This window comes from Lipophrys pholis, assembly GCF_963383615.2.
Source record: "Lipophrys pholis genome assembly, chromosome: 7".
Taxonomy (NCBI): Eukaryota; Metazoa; Chordata; class Actinopteri; order Blenniiformes; family Blenniidae; genus Lipophrys; species Lipophrys pholis.
The window spans coordinates 6798451-6817966 of record NC_137638.1 but is presented as its reverse complement, the minus strand read 5'-3'; the positions used below and the strand labels follow the sequence as shown (position 1 = coordinate 6817966).

At 40.0% G+C, this 19516-nt stretch overlaps 1 protein-coding gene across 2 annotated transcripts in view; it reads right to left on the bottom strand.

The window, feature by feature from the left end:
• Positions 1-19516, bottom strand: part of gak (cyclin G associated kinase) — a 30297-nt gene that overhangs the window by 5632 nt on the left and 5149 nt on the right. The window contains exons 2-21 of one of the 2 annotated variants that reach the window (XM_080467652.1): positions 18922-18983; positions 18229-18288; positions 16536-16650; positions 16132-16274; positions 15899-16024; positions 14761-14850; positions 14508-14643; positions 12893-13005; positions 11617-11695; positions 9134-9254; positions 4560-4609; positions 4055-4203; positions 3847-3969; positions 3622-3755; positions 2598-2792; positions 1521-1638; positions 1294-1373; positions 1003-1196; positions 655-816; positions 408-574 (exon numbers count right to left, since the gene is read on the bottom strand). In XM_080467652.1, coding sequence (XP_080323778.1) covers positions 408-574; positions 655-816; positions 1003-1196; positions 1294-1373; positions 1521-1638; positions 2598-2792; positions 3622-3755; positions 3847-3969; positions 4055-4203; positions 4560-4609; positions 9134-9254; positions 11617-11695; positions 12893-13005; positions 14508-14643; positions 14761-14850; positions 15899-16024; positions 16132-16274; positions 16536-16650; positions 18229-18288; positions 18922-18983 — 2417 coding nt within the window. The remainder of the gene's footprint in view (positions 1-407; positions 575-654; positions 817-1002; positions 1197-1293; positions 1374-1520; positions 1639-2597; positions 2793-3621; positions 3756-3846; positions 3970-4054; positions 4204-4559; positions 4610-9133; positions 9255-11616; positions 11696-12892; positions 13006-14507; positions 14644-14760; positions 14851-15898; positions 16025-16131; positions 16275-16535; positions 16651-18228; positions 18289-18921; positions 18984-19516) is intronic. The other variant, XM_080467653.1, reaches the window with a different exon arrangement.

Genomic DNA, 19516 nt, shown 5'->3' with positions numbered 1-19516 from the left:
CACTGAGAGCTGAGCTGAGATATCTATGATGCTGCCATGAAAGCTACCAAACTTGCGTTAGCCTCATAGCCATGTTGTCAGGGTGAGTTTGTAAAAAACATGCATAATGCAGCAGCTTTAGGAGAAGTTTTTGGGATATTTCACTGTATTTTGCACCAGAAGGCGTCATTAAAATTGGCTTTTTGTGGAGATTGTAGTAATTTTTTGTATAAATTGCTTGGTTTCGTGAAAATAGAGACATTTTCATCACATATACTTTGCGCCACAACAAACAAAAAGCTTAAAGTTTAAATTTAAAGGTTACTATGGCACTATTTTACCAGTCTGACCCGCTGAAGATGGCACATGGCCCCTGAACGGAACTGTATTTGACACCCCCGATGCAAGCATTGTATCATATTCTGCACCTGAAAGTCGGCATCGAACAAGGGTTCGCTGGTGTCCCGGGACAGCGGCTCCCCACTGGGGGCAGAATAGGAGCAGGACTCTCCTTCTGACTGGTCACTCAGGTCTTCCAGGTCATTGGTGGATCCTCCTTCTTGGCTGTCGGATGGATCCTGGGAGCTCCGAACATCTACCAAAACAAGAAGCAGTGGAAGTTGGACGTTGGGTTTACGGAGGCTGATTTGACTCCAAGAAGCACAGGTACAATACCTTCCCAATCCAGTGTTTGAAAGAAGTTGCTGGCGTTGGTATCGTTGCTCATGGGAGACTCTGGTTCGGTGGCTGTGGACCCTTCTGGGGTCTGAGCAGCCTGAGGCGACTCCGAGTCGTAAAATGCAGAAGAACCCGGCTGACGCGGCAACTCCGGCTTTCCTGCGATGATAGACAGAGTCGGAGCATTTTCAAAAAGTTGTGTGAAACCCCCCCCCGGTTTCCACGGAAGTAGAGCTAAAGCAATTTTAAAAAGTTGTGTTTTCAGTGGCTCTGAGCACAATAAATGGACGCTACCACACTTTTGGACGTTCACTTCGACTTCACCTTTGGATTAAAGCCCCCTACCAAATTTGCTGAGAATCTCCTGCTGTTCGTCACGAGAAGAGAAGAGGATTTTGGGGTTGAGGCCCTTGGTTTGGAAGCCCTCCCACGGCGGGCTCTTCGCGCTGGGTCGGTCTCGAGGCTCCACCTCGATGTCGAGGTTGACCTGGAACAGATCCGGGTACTTTTCTTGGATGTCGCAGGCGTCCAAATCATACCTGCAAAAGGAGGATGTAACATCAGAAAGAGAAAGTTAGAAAAGCCTTGGGTCAAACTTAAAAAATAAAATAAGAATGGTGAGCGCTGTCGCCATACTTGGCGAATTTGACCGTGGTGGCGTTTCTCGGGACGAAGCCTGTGTGGAACTGGATCTGGAACATTTTCATAGACGCCATCTGGAACAGATTTTAAATGGATGGATTAGTTTGGATTTATTCTTCTTCTTCTTCTTCTACAATGGCCTTCAAAACTAACTGATGCAGATTTAGTTTTAAGTATTTTAGACAAACAACAAAAACTGAGGTTCATCTATGTGTCCATACCTTTGCTTGGAGACGTCCGCCCAGCGTAGATCTAGCATGATAGATCACAACCAGCACGTCTCCCTGAACCGTCACATTCAGGGGAATCTCCGCTCTCCCGTCTTCTATCTTGAAATCCCTAAAAAGATAGAACATTATACGTAAACAAAACAAACAAAATCGTTTCAAATAAAGAGAAGTCAGAGAGTTGTTTTTTTTTTAAACCCAATAGTTGTGAATGCTGTGAGTTTCCCAAATTTGCACCCTTACATATACCTTCATCATACCAGCAAGTTAAATAAGTTTCAGCTTTTCTTCTTAATCCAACACTTCTTTGTTTTAAGTCGCTTCTTGTCATTTGCCAGATAACCTGGACTTCCTGTGCTTTTGGATGACTTCATGAAGTCGTTAAATCTCGTCCGTCAGAAAAGGGAACAAACGCCACAAAAAAGATGTGTTTATATATCCACTGCCTGTAACTTCATGTCTACAGGGGTTGTGTGAATCCTCTCAGACGTGAAATTGTATTTATCAAGTTTTCATGAGACGATGATCAGGTTATTCCTTTCCTGTCACCACTGTCAGGATTTGGCAAGCGTACAACTCCAAAACAGAACCCCTGGATCATTTATGATACTAACAAAACAGCAGATTAGAGCATTGCAGAGAACTGCAGGACTTCTTCAGTACGGCTGTCCAATCATAGAAATTACTCACACGAGCTTCTCGGTACAAAACACACAATAATATTGAAGTTACTGTGAGCTATTTTGCACATTTCTGAAGCAGTTAAATCTAAATAAATCCAGTGACTGTTAAACATGGCAGAACATAACTGGGAATTGTTACTTTTAAAAACTAAACATAGGGGAATATGAGTGATTTGTGTCACTTTAAAAAAAAGATTCAATTTAATGAAGTATATTTACACTGACTTTAAAGTAAAAAAAATATTCCTCAACAAGACTATGGTATTAAATATTCAAACTACAGAAATGTCACCGAGAGTGGAGAGTTAAGGTGCCTCCAAGATGACTATCAATGGCTGGAAATGGAAACGCCGTCTGAAGGTGCCCGTAAACATGTGTGAATGCTCACTTCATCTTGTCATACTCCTGTGACGTGGTGAGCACGCGCTCGTCTCCCACGTAGACCTCGCAGAACGGCCGGCAGCCGTTTCGCTGCTTGTTGAAGAGCGGCACCGGCGTCATGACGATGGAGTGGATGGTCACGGGCTTACTGTGAGGGATGATGGGCTCGTCGGCCATCATGTCACACATGTACTCGATGTACCTGACAACAAAAGGCAGCATTTGACTTTACAATATACTTATAGTTTAAAACAGAAATCTGCGACTTTCGTTAGCAAAAAGCCGTTTTTGTCACTTTCAAACTAAATAAAATTTTCACTCGTCTTTTTTTTTTTTTTTAAGAATATTTTCACTTTTTAGCTGTTTTAACTCATTTTACACGGTCTTGCATTATGTTTTAATTTTGAAGACATTTTTTCTCGAAGGTGTTTCAGCTCATTTTCCCATATCTTGTGGTTTTGCCTGTTTCTCTCTCTTTTTCCAGTTATTGTACCTTTTTTAAAGCCTCTTTGAGCCAAGAGATAATAGTCCTTTTTAAAAATGGCTCTGATGTGTACATACAATAAAAAGAAGATAAAATGTCTATTTATGTATAATTTTGTGAAAACTTCAGGGAGCCACTACAGAGAGGATAAAGAGCCATGTGTGGCTGCAGAACTCTGTTCTAAAACAATCAGACGTATATTTCACTTTCTTTCTTATTTTCTTTAAACACTGAATACGTTTGTGCATCAACAAGCATACAGACTTAGGTTACGATCCAATATCATAACACTGTATGAAAACTATAGCATAGAATTTATCTCACAAGCATAATAATATATATTTGCTGGCTCATATGAGCGGTAACAACATTTCTTGCCATTTTTCCTGCAGATATTGCAGTCTGCTGGTTCTTGCCTGTTTTATAATGAAATGTGAACATCCCAAAGTGACAGCCTTGAAATTTAAAGGTTACTATTAAATTGGGCTGCAAGTGGCCCCTGACATGAAATGTGCTTGACACCTCTACCTTACTTTAAGTGTGTTACCTTTTATGTGATGGTGCTATGCCTGGTGGGAAGCGTTTCATGGAGAACATGTAGACGGCGGCTTCGGCCGTTGTGAAAAGACGGCAGAAGCACAGGAAGGAGCAAACTGCCACCGCTGAGGCTGCCCGGCCATCCTACACAGAGAGGAGAAAACAATACAAAATGAGGGTGATGACCTTCTGGGTTTCCCTTCCCTGAAGACACAGCAAAGAGCAGCCAACTCACCAGACAGTGGACGATACAGATGTTCCTCTGGTCCTGTTTGAGCCAGAGGTGCATGTTTCTACACACGCTATAGAGGCTGCGCAGGTTTGGAGCGCGGCGGACTTGCCAGTTACACTCAGAAACCTGCACAGGCACAGATTTGAAGCAGATTAACAATTTAATCAGAGTCGTATTTCTCAAACAGACACATTTTGCCTTCTCGTCTTACCCTGTTGTGGAAACGAGAAGGCCTGTACGATCGCTTGGAGAGGTTGTAGACGGCATAGTGGCCGGCGTGTCGTGAGTCCAGGAACAGACGCACGTCCTCAATGTTGTTCTTAATGGCCGACTCCACCCCCTCAGCTGGGAAAGGCATGACTACAAACACACACGTCACTCATCTCTATGTACATCTCAAGGAACTATTGAGATCGTTTCTACCTTCAAACACCTACTAGGCATTATTCTTGAAGAAATTCATCTTTTAAACCTCATACAAAGAAATTAAAGACCTTTTGTTGCCGTTATAAATCTTGTTTTTCTTTGTTGTTACTACTGCTATGCCATTATTAGACGATGTTGATGAACTGTATATGAATACCTGCTCTACCTCACTGCAAATGCTGGATGACACTTATCATTGTGGCTTAAGCTTCAGATTTCTGCTTTGCAAAAAGAATAAAATAAGTTGATCGAATGATTAAAAGTATTTTTGTGGAGGGTTTCCTTCATACCTGCTATTCTGGAGGTGATGTATGAAATATCGAGGTCTCCTTTGGCATAGCTGTGGAAGAGATGACAAAGGGTGTTATTACACACACACACACACACACATATAGTTGTCCTCATAAGTTTACATACCCCGGGAGAATTTATGATTTCTTGGCCATTCTTCAGAGAATATGAATGATAACACAAAAACCTTTCTTCCACTCATGGTTGATGGTTGGGTGAAGCTATTTATTGGAAAACAACTGTATTTACTCTTTTTAAATCAAAATGACAAAAGAAAGTATGCAAATGACCCAGATCAAAAGTTTACATACCCCAGTGACTTTGACCTGATAACATGCACAAAAGTTGACACAAACAGGTTTGAATGGGTAATTAAGGTTCCCATCCTGACCTGTGACCTGTTTGTTTGTAATGAGTGTGTGTGTATAAAAGGTCAGTGAGTTTCTGGGCTTCTGACAGACCATTGCATCTTTCATCCAGTGCTGCTCAGACGTTTCTGGATTCTGAGTCATGGCTGTTTCAAGATGCACAATAAGGAGGCACTTGAAGAAAAATGGGCTGCATGGTCAACTCGCCAGAAGAAAGCCATTTCTGCAAATGTCACAAAGTATCCCACTTCCATTACGCCAAACAGCACAGAGACAAGCCTCAACACTTCTGGAACAAAGTCATTTGAAGTGATGAGACCAAAACTGAACTTTTTGGCCACAACCATAAACGTTACATTTGGAGAGGAGTCAACACGGCCTATGATGAAAAGTACACCATCCCTACTGTGAAACACGGAGGTGCATCACTGATGTTTTTGGGATGTGTGAGCTACAGAGGCACATGGAACTTGTCCAAAATGTATGGCAAGATCATTGCAGCATGTTATCAGAAAATACTGGAGGAAACTTTGCACCCATCAGCCTGGAAGCTGCACATGGGAGGTTTATGGATGTTCCAACATGACAATGATCCAAAACACGAGGCCAAGTCGACCTGTCATTGGCTACAGCAGAACAAAGGGAAGGTTCTGGAGTGGCCATCTCAATCTCCTGACCTCAATATCATTGAGCCACTCTGGGGAGATCTCAAACATGCAGTTCATGCAAGACAGACCAAGAACTTACAGGAACTGGAGGCTTTTTGCCAAGAAGAATGGGCAGCTTCACCATCTGAGAAACTAAAGAACCTTATCCACAACTACCACAAAAGACTTGAAGCTGTCATTGATGATAAAGGGGGCAATGCATGGTATTAACAACTGGGGTATGTAAACTTTTGATCAGCGTCATTTTGGTACTTTCTTTTGTCATTTTGATTTAAAAAGAGTAAACACAGTTGTTTGCCAATAAATAGCTTCACCCAACCATTAACCATGAGTGGAAGAAAGGTTTTTGTGTTATCATTCATGTTCTCTGAAGAATGGCCAAGAAATCATAAATTCTCCCGGGGTATGTAAACTTATGAGCACAACTGTACACACACTAATAAAACTGGTTGACTTATTTTCTGGGGATTAATAGTCTAGCTACAGGAGAAACTAACAAACTATAGTACAATTAAAGCTGCCAAAGCTAAGACACCACACAGTTTAAATTGGACGTATTACAAGCACTTTTGGCTTGCAGTAAGTCCAGAAATCTGCCAATGAGACGTGAAAACCATCTTGATTTGAAGATGCTGATAGAGAAATCGGACTTAACCTTCAGTTGTGTCTTTCATTACATGTGACGGGATACTATCATACGAGAAGATTCATGCTTCCTGCTGAGTCGTAAAAACAGTGCAAACATCCGGCAGATGCTTGTCATCGAGTGGAAACACTTATTTTTAATTAACCAATGCATAAATCAAGCTTCATTGGATTTTACGGCAAAAATCATATCGAGAGCAATGACAAAAATACAAAACATAAAATAAAATCCTGCAGTTTGTTAAAATTTAGTGAAGACAAACAAAGGAGGCCAAGCAAAGAAAGTTCACTCTCTATGCTGATGATTCAGTTTTCTCTGGATGGGATTAGGGCGAACAAGAGACGCTGGTTAAGACGTAAATGTAGCTGAGGTGATTATTAAGTAAGCAGTGGAGCCGTATTTGAACTACTATTCATTCATTCATTCATTCAAATCACCATATCACAGACAGTGAATCCTGACTCGGATTAACTGTATCTTGAACATATTTATGAAGCCGGTTAAAGTTAATTCAACTAACCTAAAAAGACAAAAAGATTTATAAGTCATACATGAAGGACACTTCATGAAAGCGATACACGGACATTCATATGGACGGACCATGTTGAATTGCTATTCCAGGCGACTCAACTATAAAACTACCAACCCTGGAGGTAAACGTTGTGGTTATTGTTCATCTATTCACGTGTGTGCAGAAGAACTATTTACTATGACGTGGTGCACATGCGCAGTAGCAACACTTCAGAAAAGTTGCATTTCCTCCCGTTTCCACGAAGACCGAGTTAGAGCGATTTTTGAAAAGTTTCACCTTGGGAGCAAAAAGTTCTGTTTTCAGTGACTCCCAGCATGGCTGTTGTGTTAACGGAATTAAAGCTTTTTCACTTAAAAACGTTGTGTAAATGATGACTCAGATTTCTCCGTGAAGACTTTTCCTTGTTTGTGCTTATTATATATCTAATTCCATTTCATACACTAAAGGTTAGGGGGTAATTTTTTATATAATCTCTTCAAACAGATAGCAAGGACAAATTGGAAAGAAAAGTACTCCAAGTAATTTTACGATGAGGGTATGGAGAGAATTCTTCATATACACTAATGACAATATCCTGTACAAAATTGATCAGTTTAGACAAAAACACAATTTAAATATCTTTTTTGTACCTCATCAAGACTTTTAAATCAAAAGCTGACCCCACGAAGCCCATCGCCTGAGGTTTAATGTATAAAATGACTAACTTTAAGCAAAAAAGCCTAATACTTTCATTGACTGTCAATTATCAGCAGGTCTCAATCGCTGATATCGTTTCTCATCACTCCATGTGCAAAAAAAAACAAAAACACTCTCGCCATGTCACTCTCTACAATCATACGACTGAATTATCCGCTGTGTGAGGTTAGGATCAGCAAGCTGTGATGACAAGACACAGCACAGTGGAAAGCCGAGAACATCTTTCTCTTCACGCCTCCTCTCAAACAAACACACGCCATGAAAACACACACGAGCCGACGCACGTCACCGACCCGGATTTACCTTGGGCTGCTAGGTGATGCACACATAGTGGGACCATGGGCGGGGGAGGGGGTGGGGGACAGAGAAAAGAAACAACAAACAAAACAATAAACCAAACCAGCAAACAGATGGAGCAAACGGATGACAGAAGAAAACCAAATGAAACATCAGACATGTGGATCGTGATAATTGAAGGAACACTTTGCCGAGTCTCAACCTGTCTAAAATATTGACGGTCATTCTCAGTTGGAGTAAAGTCCATCAGTCCCATGATCTCATTAACAGACTGAAATGAGAAGGACGCCACATTTTAGACAAATGAGTAACAGAATGTTCCTTGTACATGTATATCGGGGGGGTCGGGGTAGGAGTGAGCATGAGTTGTCCAAAAAATATTCAACATTTCCTTTATATCAGGTCCTGCAGTCCACAACAAACAAAGTAATTGATATTTTATTTGTTTTCCTCAAGCATCAATTAGCGAAGTCTGATCTGCGTATTCACACGAGGTGAATTCGAAAAGGTGCAGCAGGCCGGCTTCAGGAAAAACTCAAACATAAAGGAAAACAGTTCCTTTCACACAGAAGTTTTGTTTGTAGGCTGTTGCACTTTCATTACACCTCGCCATATGTTTAGTGAGAAGCTGGGGTGACGGGAAGTTTCTTACACCTGCGTCTGCCAAATAGGCAGAAATCGATGACAGACAGCTGGGAAACAGGAATTTACTTTGTATAAATTCACTGTGTGAAAGGGACCAAAAACTGTAGTTCCAAACATAAATATGGCAAATACTCTGAATGTTATATAATTGAATTTGAGTTGTTGTTGTTTATCTTTAAAAAAAAAAAAAAAAACATCTGTGGAAACTTGTCATCCATTAGATATACTTAAAAATACAGAGAATTTATTACTGAACTCACAATATTTTAAGTACATTATAAAGGGGTGTTATTTTAGTTTGGTGCTGCCATAATACAATCTGCACCGCAGCACAGTTTAGTAGTCTGCTGTTATTTGAATTAATAAATCCTTACTCAGTCCCTCCTTGAAATGACACAATAATTTACAAGAAATCAGCAAAACTCAACAATATTTTTGCACGCTTGAAATCTCCTTGCAACTTTTCTCCATTTTGCCAGCTGCACATTACATCATAACTGCAGAGATCTGCACTAAACAGTTTCCACGAGGGAAGCTGGAGGAAACTGGTTTATCATGGTGGATTACAAGCGTCCCGATGAGTCGTCACGGAACAGCAAAGAAAATCTGACAAAAATCGCAACTTGCATTGCCGTTTTTGAGAAAATGGATTTGTGGACGGACTGCTCACTGAAACGGGAGTGCACATGTAAGAAAATGAATTAATCCATCTGGTTCTTACTTTGCTACTGACTGGATGACCTTGGAGGAAGTGTCCTTTATGTTGGTAAGGAATCGCTCGGTTCCCCCTCTTAAGATATCCAGAAGACCGCTCCCTGTCTGATCCGGGTCGTACACGCCTGCTGGTGTTGGGAAAAATAAATAAATAAACAAATAAATTCACAACAACAAAGTGGATCATGAAGAAGCAACAGATCGTTTAACCTTTTGAGGACTGGCATCCCCGATCGGGGAGAGTTTGTATTTTATTTGTGCTCACCCAGCATTCCGGAGGTTTTCATATTCTTCACTATACGCATATTATACCTTGTTCGAAGGCTAGTTTACTCTGACTAACGCGTTTGTATTATTATCATAAAATGAACATAATACTTGTTTTGTAGACGTGATGATACTGTGTAAAAGGCCAATCAGTATTCTAGCATTTCCTACATTTTGTCCATTTCTGTCGCTCCAATTCAACCCCAATGTTGGGCTTCTTGTGCTCATTCAGTTCATAATAATCCACCAAATAAGAATTTCACAACATATTGTGAATCTAGCACTCTAGCTTTGGTATTTGGGTATGTACAGTCATAGAAAATCAACTCAAAGTAGGTGGTCCTTAAGAGGTTAACATAAACGACTTGGATGAAATCTGCTGGAGTTGCTTCGTGTTGACACACAACAACACGCGTCCAGAGATGCTCCCCAAGGTGAAAGAGCAAATACGCTCTGCTTTACGACAGATGGTTGACTGGCAAGGCGGAAATCCTCTTAATGGACAGCAGACAGCTTCTGTGTGCGTGTGTGAGGGAATTTATATATGACCATCTAAGGTAAACGTAGAGAGATAGGATACTCGGCAATCGCTATCATTTTTCAACCTTGTTGATCAAATTAGGATTATTCCAACAAGGAAAGAGTTATTTGGTGTGTTACCACCTCAGCCACACTGCTGGTTGGTAAATCTGTTCCATACTGCCTCATTCAACATGCCATCTAAAGATTTTTCTTTAACTCACATAATCGTAGCCAACTGACTGGCTCAGAGTATTATCTCAGCTTTTAAGAAATTAACAATCCAATCAAATCTTCATTCAACAATCCCCATACACAACACTTATCAGTTAATATAGCAGAGAGTTTCATTTCACAGTTTCTCAAAAAGATCATTAAAAGCAAAAGCGAGAACATTATTTTTAACATTTCTTCTCAACTAAAACTAACTTTCACAAACATAAATATTTGTTATTATTATTATATTATAAACCAAATGTTGTTTAATTGGGACAAAAATAGCTTGTGAGAATGTAACAAGGTTCTAAATGTAACATTAGATATTAGAAAGGCAGCACATCAAAGACCAATAGATTTCATTCATTCTGATCCCTCGTTGCATATGCAAACATGCTTGTTTACGCTACAAAGTGTGAAAAAAAAAAACCCCACCCACAATAAGTGCTCATTGCATTAGCTTAGAGCATGGCTCTTTGGTGAGGAGCATCAATTATATATTAAATGCTAATATGATTTTAAAAAATCATTTACTTTGCCTTGCAGCAAACGGGTAATGGTACATTTACACTTATTAAGTCAATGCAACAGTAATAATTACACGAATTTGATTGACATATTTGAAAAAGTGTATTAAACTTAACTCAATGATCGTTAGTAGTATCCGTGTAAAACTGGTGTTTGACAGTGTCACTGTACAACAGCAAATACAGTACAGAGCATGTAGGTTAAAAAACATTTGCTATAGTTATAAAATGACAGAACAAGTAGTCTCAGTGCAAAGACTCCATAACACAAATCACAACTTGGAAATTTGAACTTCAATTACCTGAATTACCTCAAGGCTCCTCGATACTCAAAAACCAGTGTGAATTTTGTACGCGTCTATTAAAGTAAAGATGATTTGCATTACAGATACTGTGTGTGTGTGTGTGTGTGTGTGTGTGTGTGTGTGTGTGTGTGTGTGTGTGTGTGTGTGTGTGTGTGTGTGTGTGTGTGTGTGTGTGTGTGTGTGTGTGGGCAGAGCTTACTAACATTGTAGTGACCTTTCAGTCAGTACTTAACCCAAAAGCTTGGTTTAGACTCAACATTATGGTTAATGTTTAATTACATCTGCAAGAAATGACTGTAAACTCAGTGAAACTATGTGCACATGCATGCGTTTCTGACTGATAAGAAATAAAAGGTGATAAAAGGGGAGCTTGATGCATAGAGGCAATTTTGTTATGACAGACCTTAACTTTAAATGAGATTGTAGCAGATTTTAAGAAATAACAGCTATTTTGGCCATTTGTTGCATGTAAAAAAAAACAACAAAGATGTTTTTTGCTTTTGAGACATGACACTGCTGATGGGTTTTCCATCAAGGTGAAGTTCGATTATACTCATAAAGTGGTAACAATATATTTCCAATCCAAGCACTGCCTCAAACCTAGAGAGGAAACAATATCATCCAATTGGAGGAATCCGGGTTGGTTTGTTTCTTACCTGCATTGTTGTGGATGTTGTGGATCTGCATGGGCGGCTGCACAGGGCTGTTTCCAAAGCCTCCGTTCTGCTCCAGCAGCTGCAGACATTCATAGCCGTCAAAAACAGGACGCCAGCAGTAGTACGTAGTCAACATTGTTAAAAGAAATCTAGGACAACTCTGAACTGGGAGAAGATAAAAGGACCGAGAGGAGAAATATTCAGAAAAACAGATTGTGGTTGAAAGTCCAACAAATCTTTGATTAAAAGTACAAAATATTCCTTCACAGCAAGGACAAAATAGGACGCAGGCACAAAAAGAAAAAAAGGTTTTATCCAGAATTCATTTCGTAGGTGCAGAAAGGCTCAACAGAGAATCAAAAATAGTTTAGTTTCCCCAGGATAAAAGAGTTTCTGGTTGAGTATCAGCAGATCTGAGTCGATCTTGCAGCCACAGTTCCCTCTCCTCTCTGCTCCATCTCACAGGCTGCTTCTCCATATGTGAGGAGGAGGAAGAGTACTGTAATCTCCTTACGTCCAGCAGGGAAACCCCTCCTTAACCCTAATCAGATGAGTCAAATCTGCCTTCACTTTGCACATACTTACCGGCCTTATCAGGACTCGGATTCAGTCAAAAAATTGTGAAGATGCAGTAACATCCTGTACCCCTATTCCCCATATTTTCTTCTTAATGTGCAGACATTATAGATGGCAGAAACCACCGATTTCTCTTTACCGCTCTGTGAATCAATGGAGCGCTCCCAGCTTATCAGAAACCTTGAAAGATTGCAGATTTCTGACACCGAAATCAGCTTTATATAAATCACAACTATAAGTGAGGATTTGGTGATAAGTAGCGGGATTTGTGGATTTGGGAACGTTAAGAGGCTGTGGCTGCCCAAGTGGCCGGACGCCACGCTGAGCAGAATGAGTTTCCACTTTAAAACAATCCAATCTTCAATGTGACTTAATCTCATCAGGCTATTTTGGACGGTTATGTTCAAAAGGCGGCCTTTACGGTGACACCACCATTTCAGCTGACTCCCTCTGCCCTTGTTGTGCCTTCCCCTCCGTCTCTTTGGCACCGCTAACGGCAACCCAGCTGGGAGAAGAGGAGCCTGGAAAAGAGACTACAGGCCTTCTTTGTGTGGGAGCGTACACAACGCAGCGGAAGAAGCGATCGACCTTTCCATTCAAAGAAAATCTACTCACATGACACCTCCAGGATATCATCTAGTTGACCTTAAGGAAAGTCACTATTCTTTTTTTTTTTTTTAAAGCAGTTAGGAACATTTACCTCAGTGATGGGGGACTTGGGGTTGACGTTGCGTGCTGCTGCTATCTCCTGGAGCTGGTTGACCAACTCTGTGATAGACAGACGCTCCTCAGGGTTCATTTTCAGCATGGAGCCTGGAAGAGGGAGAAAGAATGGGAGGAGGGGTGAGGCGTGTAACAAACAATAATGTATAAAAAAAACTGCCAATGATGGAAACAGTTTGACCTTTTTCAGTGGAATAAAGTCTATTTTGGTATAAATAGAATATTGCATGATTAAACTAGCATTAAATAATCCTAAAAATGTACCAACTGCAGCCAGAAATGCAATAATACAAAAATATAAATGTATTCATCAGAGATAAAAGCCTTTTTTTGCAGGTTTGCTTTTCAAAAATAAGTCGTGGACGCATAGCTGTCATATTCACTCAAATGGACCAAGTTGTTACATGACTGGTTGTTACAAGGGAGTTAACAGGACTAGAAGTTGAAGCAGGGTATAGCCAACATACAATTCATTAAAAATAAATACTAAACTTAAAATCAAAGAGTGAATAAACAATTGTCATAAATGTTTTTTAAATTTTCGCTTTTTTTCCTTCTGTGTAGTAGTGTGAAACCTGTATCACTGTCAATTCAAGCTTGACTCACTGAAATGGTACAGATGGAGAAAAAAAAAAAAAAGGAAAGAGTTTAGTAACAAAATATGATGTTTGACCATTCAGTATTGACCCTCAAAAACACATCTTGTTTTAGGTTAATACAGTTTAATGATTTCATTTATTTTAAATGGTTTGGTTTGTTACAAAACAACAGACATGAAGTTATGCTCCAAGGTGTTTTCACATAATATAAATGAGATGTGTTGGGACCTAAACCTAACGTAAGTAAGTATTTTAATATGAAAGGCAATATTTCAATTTATGATAGCATGCCGGACCATAAATGTCTGATCTTTCTCACAAACAAGTGAAAATGGGTTGAAATTTTAAGGAATCAATAGAAGTAAATACACTGGATACCAATGGGGTCCTCATCCAATATGGCAGACACTGATACATGATCCAATGAGCACAAACAATAATTTTATATCAGAAATAGTTGAGGATAAATCACAATACTGCCACCGAGTGGCGAAATATGGGAATCATGTTCCTTTTTTTTTCCGGAATGATTTCTCCGAGTTTGGATGTTTGATGTTGGACATTATCTGGAAAAAAGTGAAACTCACTGTTCAAATTGCACAGAAATATGTATGTGATTCTGTATTTGTGCATGAACTGAGAATTGCCTAATGGATAGTGATTTTATTGTTTGGGGGTAAAATATGAAGTAAATTCAGGTGTGTGGTGGATTCGTAAAAGACACCTCAGTGCCCTCACACTAGTTTAAAATATACATTATTGAATCTGAGTGTTTGGATAGGTGTGAGTGTGTGTGACCGTTTGCCCTGTGATAGACTGGTGATGTGTCCAACGTGGGAGGAATCACAGATTGTAAATCTGTAAAATCACCTGTGTTGAAATATAGAAAAAACTTGCTCTCCCACTGCGACCTCCACAGCAAAAAAACTAAACGGGTCGGAGTTGTTATTCACCAAACGCTGACAGCCTGGCCGGCCAGTAGTCGGTACGTACGTATGAGGTTGTGATACACAGTGTACTTGACGTCATTCTGAGGAATGGAGTATTTCCCATTGACGATCTGCAGCTTGGCTCCCTCCTCGAACGGATGCTGCTTAAAACACAGCAGGTACAAGATGCACCCAAGGGCCTGCAGAGAAGAGCAAGGCACACTTCATTGTGAGAACAGAGCAAAAGTCGACAAAATGAGTGAGTTGATTACGATTAAAAAACTGAAAATAAAAACTCATGAAATGAAGGCACTGACCCAAATGTCTTGCTTCTCATTGATGGGGAAGTTGGAGTAGAGATCGATCATCTCTGGTGTTCTATACGCTGGTGTGGTGTTCCTTGTGATCTACAGACAAACAACATATCCAGCTGCTGTCAGAAGTGCGCAAATCTTATATATTCAATTTCTTTGTTTCTGCTTTAAATCTTACAAAAAGCTTCATCTATTCTATTGTGAGCTGAAAACATCTGCTGGGCAGACAGGCAGGCCATTAGCTTCATAAATGAGGATCCCTGATGTCCTGAATAGTGAGGTCATCTGTGTGCGAAGCCAACATCTCATGAATATAATGAACCTGATTGATCAGTATTTCCTGGTTTATTCAATCGGAAGTTTCTGGTTTCTGTCCAACGCCACATTGTCTCAGTTAGTCCTGCTCCACTGTGACCTCTGATTGTCTTTTATTCTCCTTTGACTCATTCACACAAGAAAAAAAAGGAGATTAGAATGAGATTTTCTATCCAATTAAAATGAATGAAATGACAAAATCCTGAGAAAAGAAGGGCAGCTCGAGAGATCTGAAAATTTAAGAATGAAACAATTTATTTTTTCAGATATTTTCAACTCAGATTATTATAAGAGGGTTAAATGGTGTGATTCAATAAAGCAAGTAAGGAATGAAACATAAGAATAGTTTCATCACTAAAAATGACTGAATTCATATGAAAAACTATTATGTTTGTTGGAGATGCTGATTGGAAGATCTGATTAATGGTCAAATCCACCGGCCTTTACAACACACCATTAAACATCATTCAGACTGGATTTTCTCATGTTTCCTCTTATTATTTTTGGTCATATATTCATTTATTTTTCAAATATGATTTATTATTATTATTATTATTAAGTTTTATTCATGTTCAAAATAAATACAAAATCTAAACAAAGGTCTTACTTTTTGTTGTCAAAAAAATGTAAACCTCACAATAGAAATAGGACTTGAGTTAAGTACTGAAATAAAAATATATATATTTTAAGAACACTGAATAAAAATTCAGTCATCAAGTAGATGAAACTATCAACCAATATGCAGTGTATTCTGTAATAGCCTTGACAATACAGTCTAAGAATGGAACTGTGTGGATGTGTTTGATGTTTGCATGCGTGCCTGTACCTCATCCTCCACCATGGACCTCTTCTGTGCAGACCAGCTGTAGTCGGGGTAATGCGACACTGTGGTGGAGCTGCCAAAGTCACACAGCTTGATGGTGCCCTGGTTACTAATCAAGAGATTCTCAATCTGCAACACATGGAGGACGTTGCGAGTTTGTGAGCCATCAGCGACACCACCTTCCCAAAGAGCACGAGATGAAGCCTCACCGAGGCCCGTCCATTACATCAACACACCTTGAGGTCTCTGTGTATGATCGGAGGCTTCTGTTTGTGCATGTGCTGCACGGCGCGGCACGCCTGGTAGAGGATCTTCAGCACGGTGTCGCACGACAGCGGAGCCCTCTGCTCCACTCGCTTTATAAAGTCCACCAGCTGACCTGAAGGAAGTGAAGAGATACAAACACAGGAGGTCAATGTGCGTCATTCTTTGTCTTCAGTGTTTTGTAAGAAGGCTGAAAATGTGCTGATTGACAACAGACTTCATCGGAACTGCACAAAGAGGAAGTAGTGCAGGAAAGAAGAACGCCACAGACGGGGAACTTTCATCACCAGTCTTGACAAGTTGTAGAAACAATCCAGGTTTGCTGGATTTCATGAATGGGTGTGCGCTGATTCAGAAGAGAAGGCGTCGTCGTTACCTTTGCACAGCTCAGTGAGGATGAGGAACTCGGCCTGTCCCGTGTCGGACTCTTCTTTACTGATGGAGGCGGCCGAACAGAACTGGACCATGTTGGGGTGACCCGACAGCTTTTTCTGTGACACGAGTCAGTCAAGGAGGGAAAAACTAATACAAACCACCGTCATTAGGATCATGGTTTTCAGACCAGACAGTTGTTTTTTTGTCTTTGCGTTGCATTCTTACACATTAAAGCCCTCGCAATGAGACGTTTACAGAACCTGGCAGACACATTACTTTTCTACCGTATTAATCTCAGCTCAAACGTCCACAGCGATTGCTTTCAGGCCGCAGCAGAGGTGGACTGCTTCCTCTTCAAGACCCCCTCATGAGGCTGATCTCCAAGTAGCTGCTTTACAGTTTTGTACTCAGACCAACATCTGATCTGCTTGAATATTCATCATCTAAGAAGTTTTGTTTGACAGGGGTTAATTAATCATATTAGACCCCGTTTACACAACAAAGTTTTAAGCGAAAAAATATCTTTCTTGTTGTTGCTGTTTTTGTGTCAGAAAACTTTCATGTTTACACAGCAACGTTTTGAAAACGATGTCCGTTTCCAGGTAAATGGCTGAAATGGTGTCGTTGGCATTTCAGGCCACGAGTTTCGGAATGAAACCACGCACACACGCGCAAAAACAATACACTCTGGAGGCTGCCATTGTTGTTGTTCTACTCACGCATGAGCAGAACTTTCTACCACGGTCTTAGTGGGCATGTGCAGTGGCAGCATTTTCAAAAAGTTGTATTTTGATTCCGCTTGCACGGAGACCGAGTCAGAGCATTTATAAAAAAAGTTGTGTAGTGGTTCTGAACACCGTTGTCATGGAAACCAACACCCAAAAAGGAGCAAAAGTTTACTGTTTTCACTTAGGAATGCTGTGGTGTAAACAGCGCCTCAGTCCCAACCTGTTTTCTGTGGATATTTAGTTGTTGTTTTCTAATATTTTAATCTAGTCTCAAGTGAAAACACCATTTCCTATGTGTATAAAAATCACATTTTATAGTCTGAATGCTCCAGCGTAGTTTGTTGTGGATGAAATGAAAGGCTGTTTTAGGTCAGGACAGGAGAGATAGCAAACCGGTTCCTAATTTATTCTCCTTCCTTTCAGGAATTATCGAGACCGGTGGAATCCGGCACAGGGCCAATGCGAGTAGCCTGCAGGTCAGGGTGATCAAACATCCAAACATATTTCCCAAAATATATCACTAAATTCACAATCTGCAACGATGTAACTGTGATGGAAAACAAACACAAGCAGTGTTCTACTTTCTGTTTAGAGTTTTGGTTCAGTCCAGACAAGAGGACCTGCACCAGCGGTGTGAATGCAGCCTAAATAATGTTTTTCATCCCGGCACAGACGTATGAATGGAAGCCTTTCAGGATTAGTCATTCTCTGTCCTGCTCGTTCCTTCTTTGAAAGCACAACCGAAGGCTTTGAAAAGGATTTCCGAATGACACGCTTTAGAGGACACACGAAAACAATACACAGCAGACAGTGTTTGTGAAAATTCAGGGTTATTATGGATTTAAACACCCTAAAACAAGTGTCAGGTTTTGACGGTGTGTTGCTGAAGTCATCCAACGTATTCACGTTGCAACAGAAATGCTTATTCATGATGTTTAAAAAGAAAGCAGGACAGATAAAGGATACCATGAAGCAGACTTCCTGTATGATTTCCTTGTTCTTCTCTTCCTCATTGGACAGCAGCCTCTGAAACAAAAAGCAGCCACATGAACATGGCGTCAGTTTCTCCTGCAATCAGGCCAACAGACAATTCATTTAGAAATCTTAACTTTAAATCCACTTCTCTGAATTTAGTTGCATTAAAAGCACAGGCCTTCGGTGCACAATCTTTTGTGATCCAATACATAACGGGCAATTTATGTGAACCGTCTTGGTGTTTTAATATCACTACAATAACAAAATAAATGGTTGAAACAAAGTGTTAAGAGAAACATGTTGCCATGACACTGGGAGGATATTCAGATGAATAAACCTGTGCCATCAGAAATAACTGTTGTGTGAGAATTTATAAAAGAACTGCAAGCGAGTTCAGACTGAACAATTAAAGGATCAAGGATTAAACAAAGCAAGAATAAAGTCTCCCTACACATACATGGAACTGTGTTGTACTTTAAAGCATAGGGTCGACTGCACATATTTACAGTGTCCCACTTTTATTTGAGATGGGTGTTAAAATAAACTGTTAATGTCTTATTGGTGAAAACTGTGCCTTGATAGAGGAATGTGGAACCAGTATCAGCACAAATTATCGATACATGGGCTTTAATGTGTAATCCATTCAGTTTATGTACAATTCACAAGTTTTTCTCGTTCTCTTACCTTCAAGGCATAGTCTTTACCACCAGTCACGTCTTGGGCTTCATACACGAAGGCAAATCCACCTGGAAATACAAAAAAAGGAAGAAAACTTGTGTCATTAACACTTCTTTGCAATAATTCTCAGAAAAACCGTGTAGCAGCTCAACAATACATATTAGGAGTACTTGTTTGGTTTCAGCAAAGTACAGACATTTTCCATCACATCTACTCTGAGCCATATAAACGTTCCAAGATGGCCTTTAGTAGAAAAAAAATCATGTCTTATAAGCAAAAAAAACATGTTCATGTGTAACAAATCTAAGCTATATGGCAGTTCTCAATTGTATTTATATTTTTGAATAGCGTTTGTATAACTTTCATGGAAGAAAGTTCTCGACAATATTAACCCCACAGAGGGGATAATGAGAGCCATAGTCACCATAGTAACAGGTAAATCAATAACCGAAAAAAAAGCCTCCTCGAGGCTGTGATCCCTGACAGTTTCATTACTAATAGAAGATTAACCAACATGCAAATGGTGTCTGTCATTAACAGAGTCCTGATTTATCGACCGTGACTGAGATTCAAGGTGTCTTTAAGTTTCACTGCATTGTTA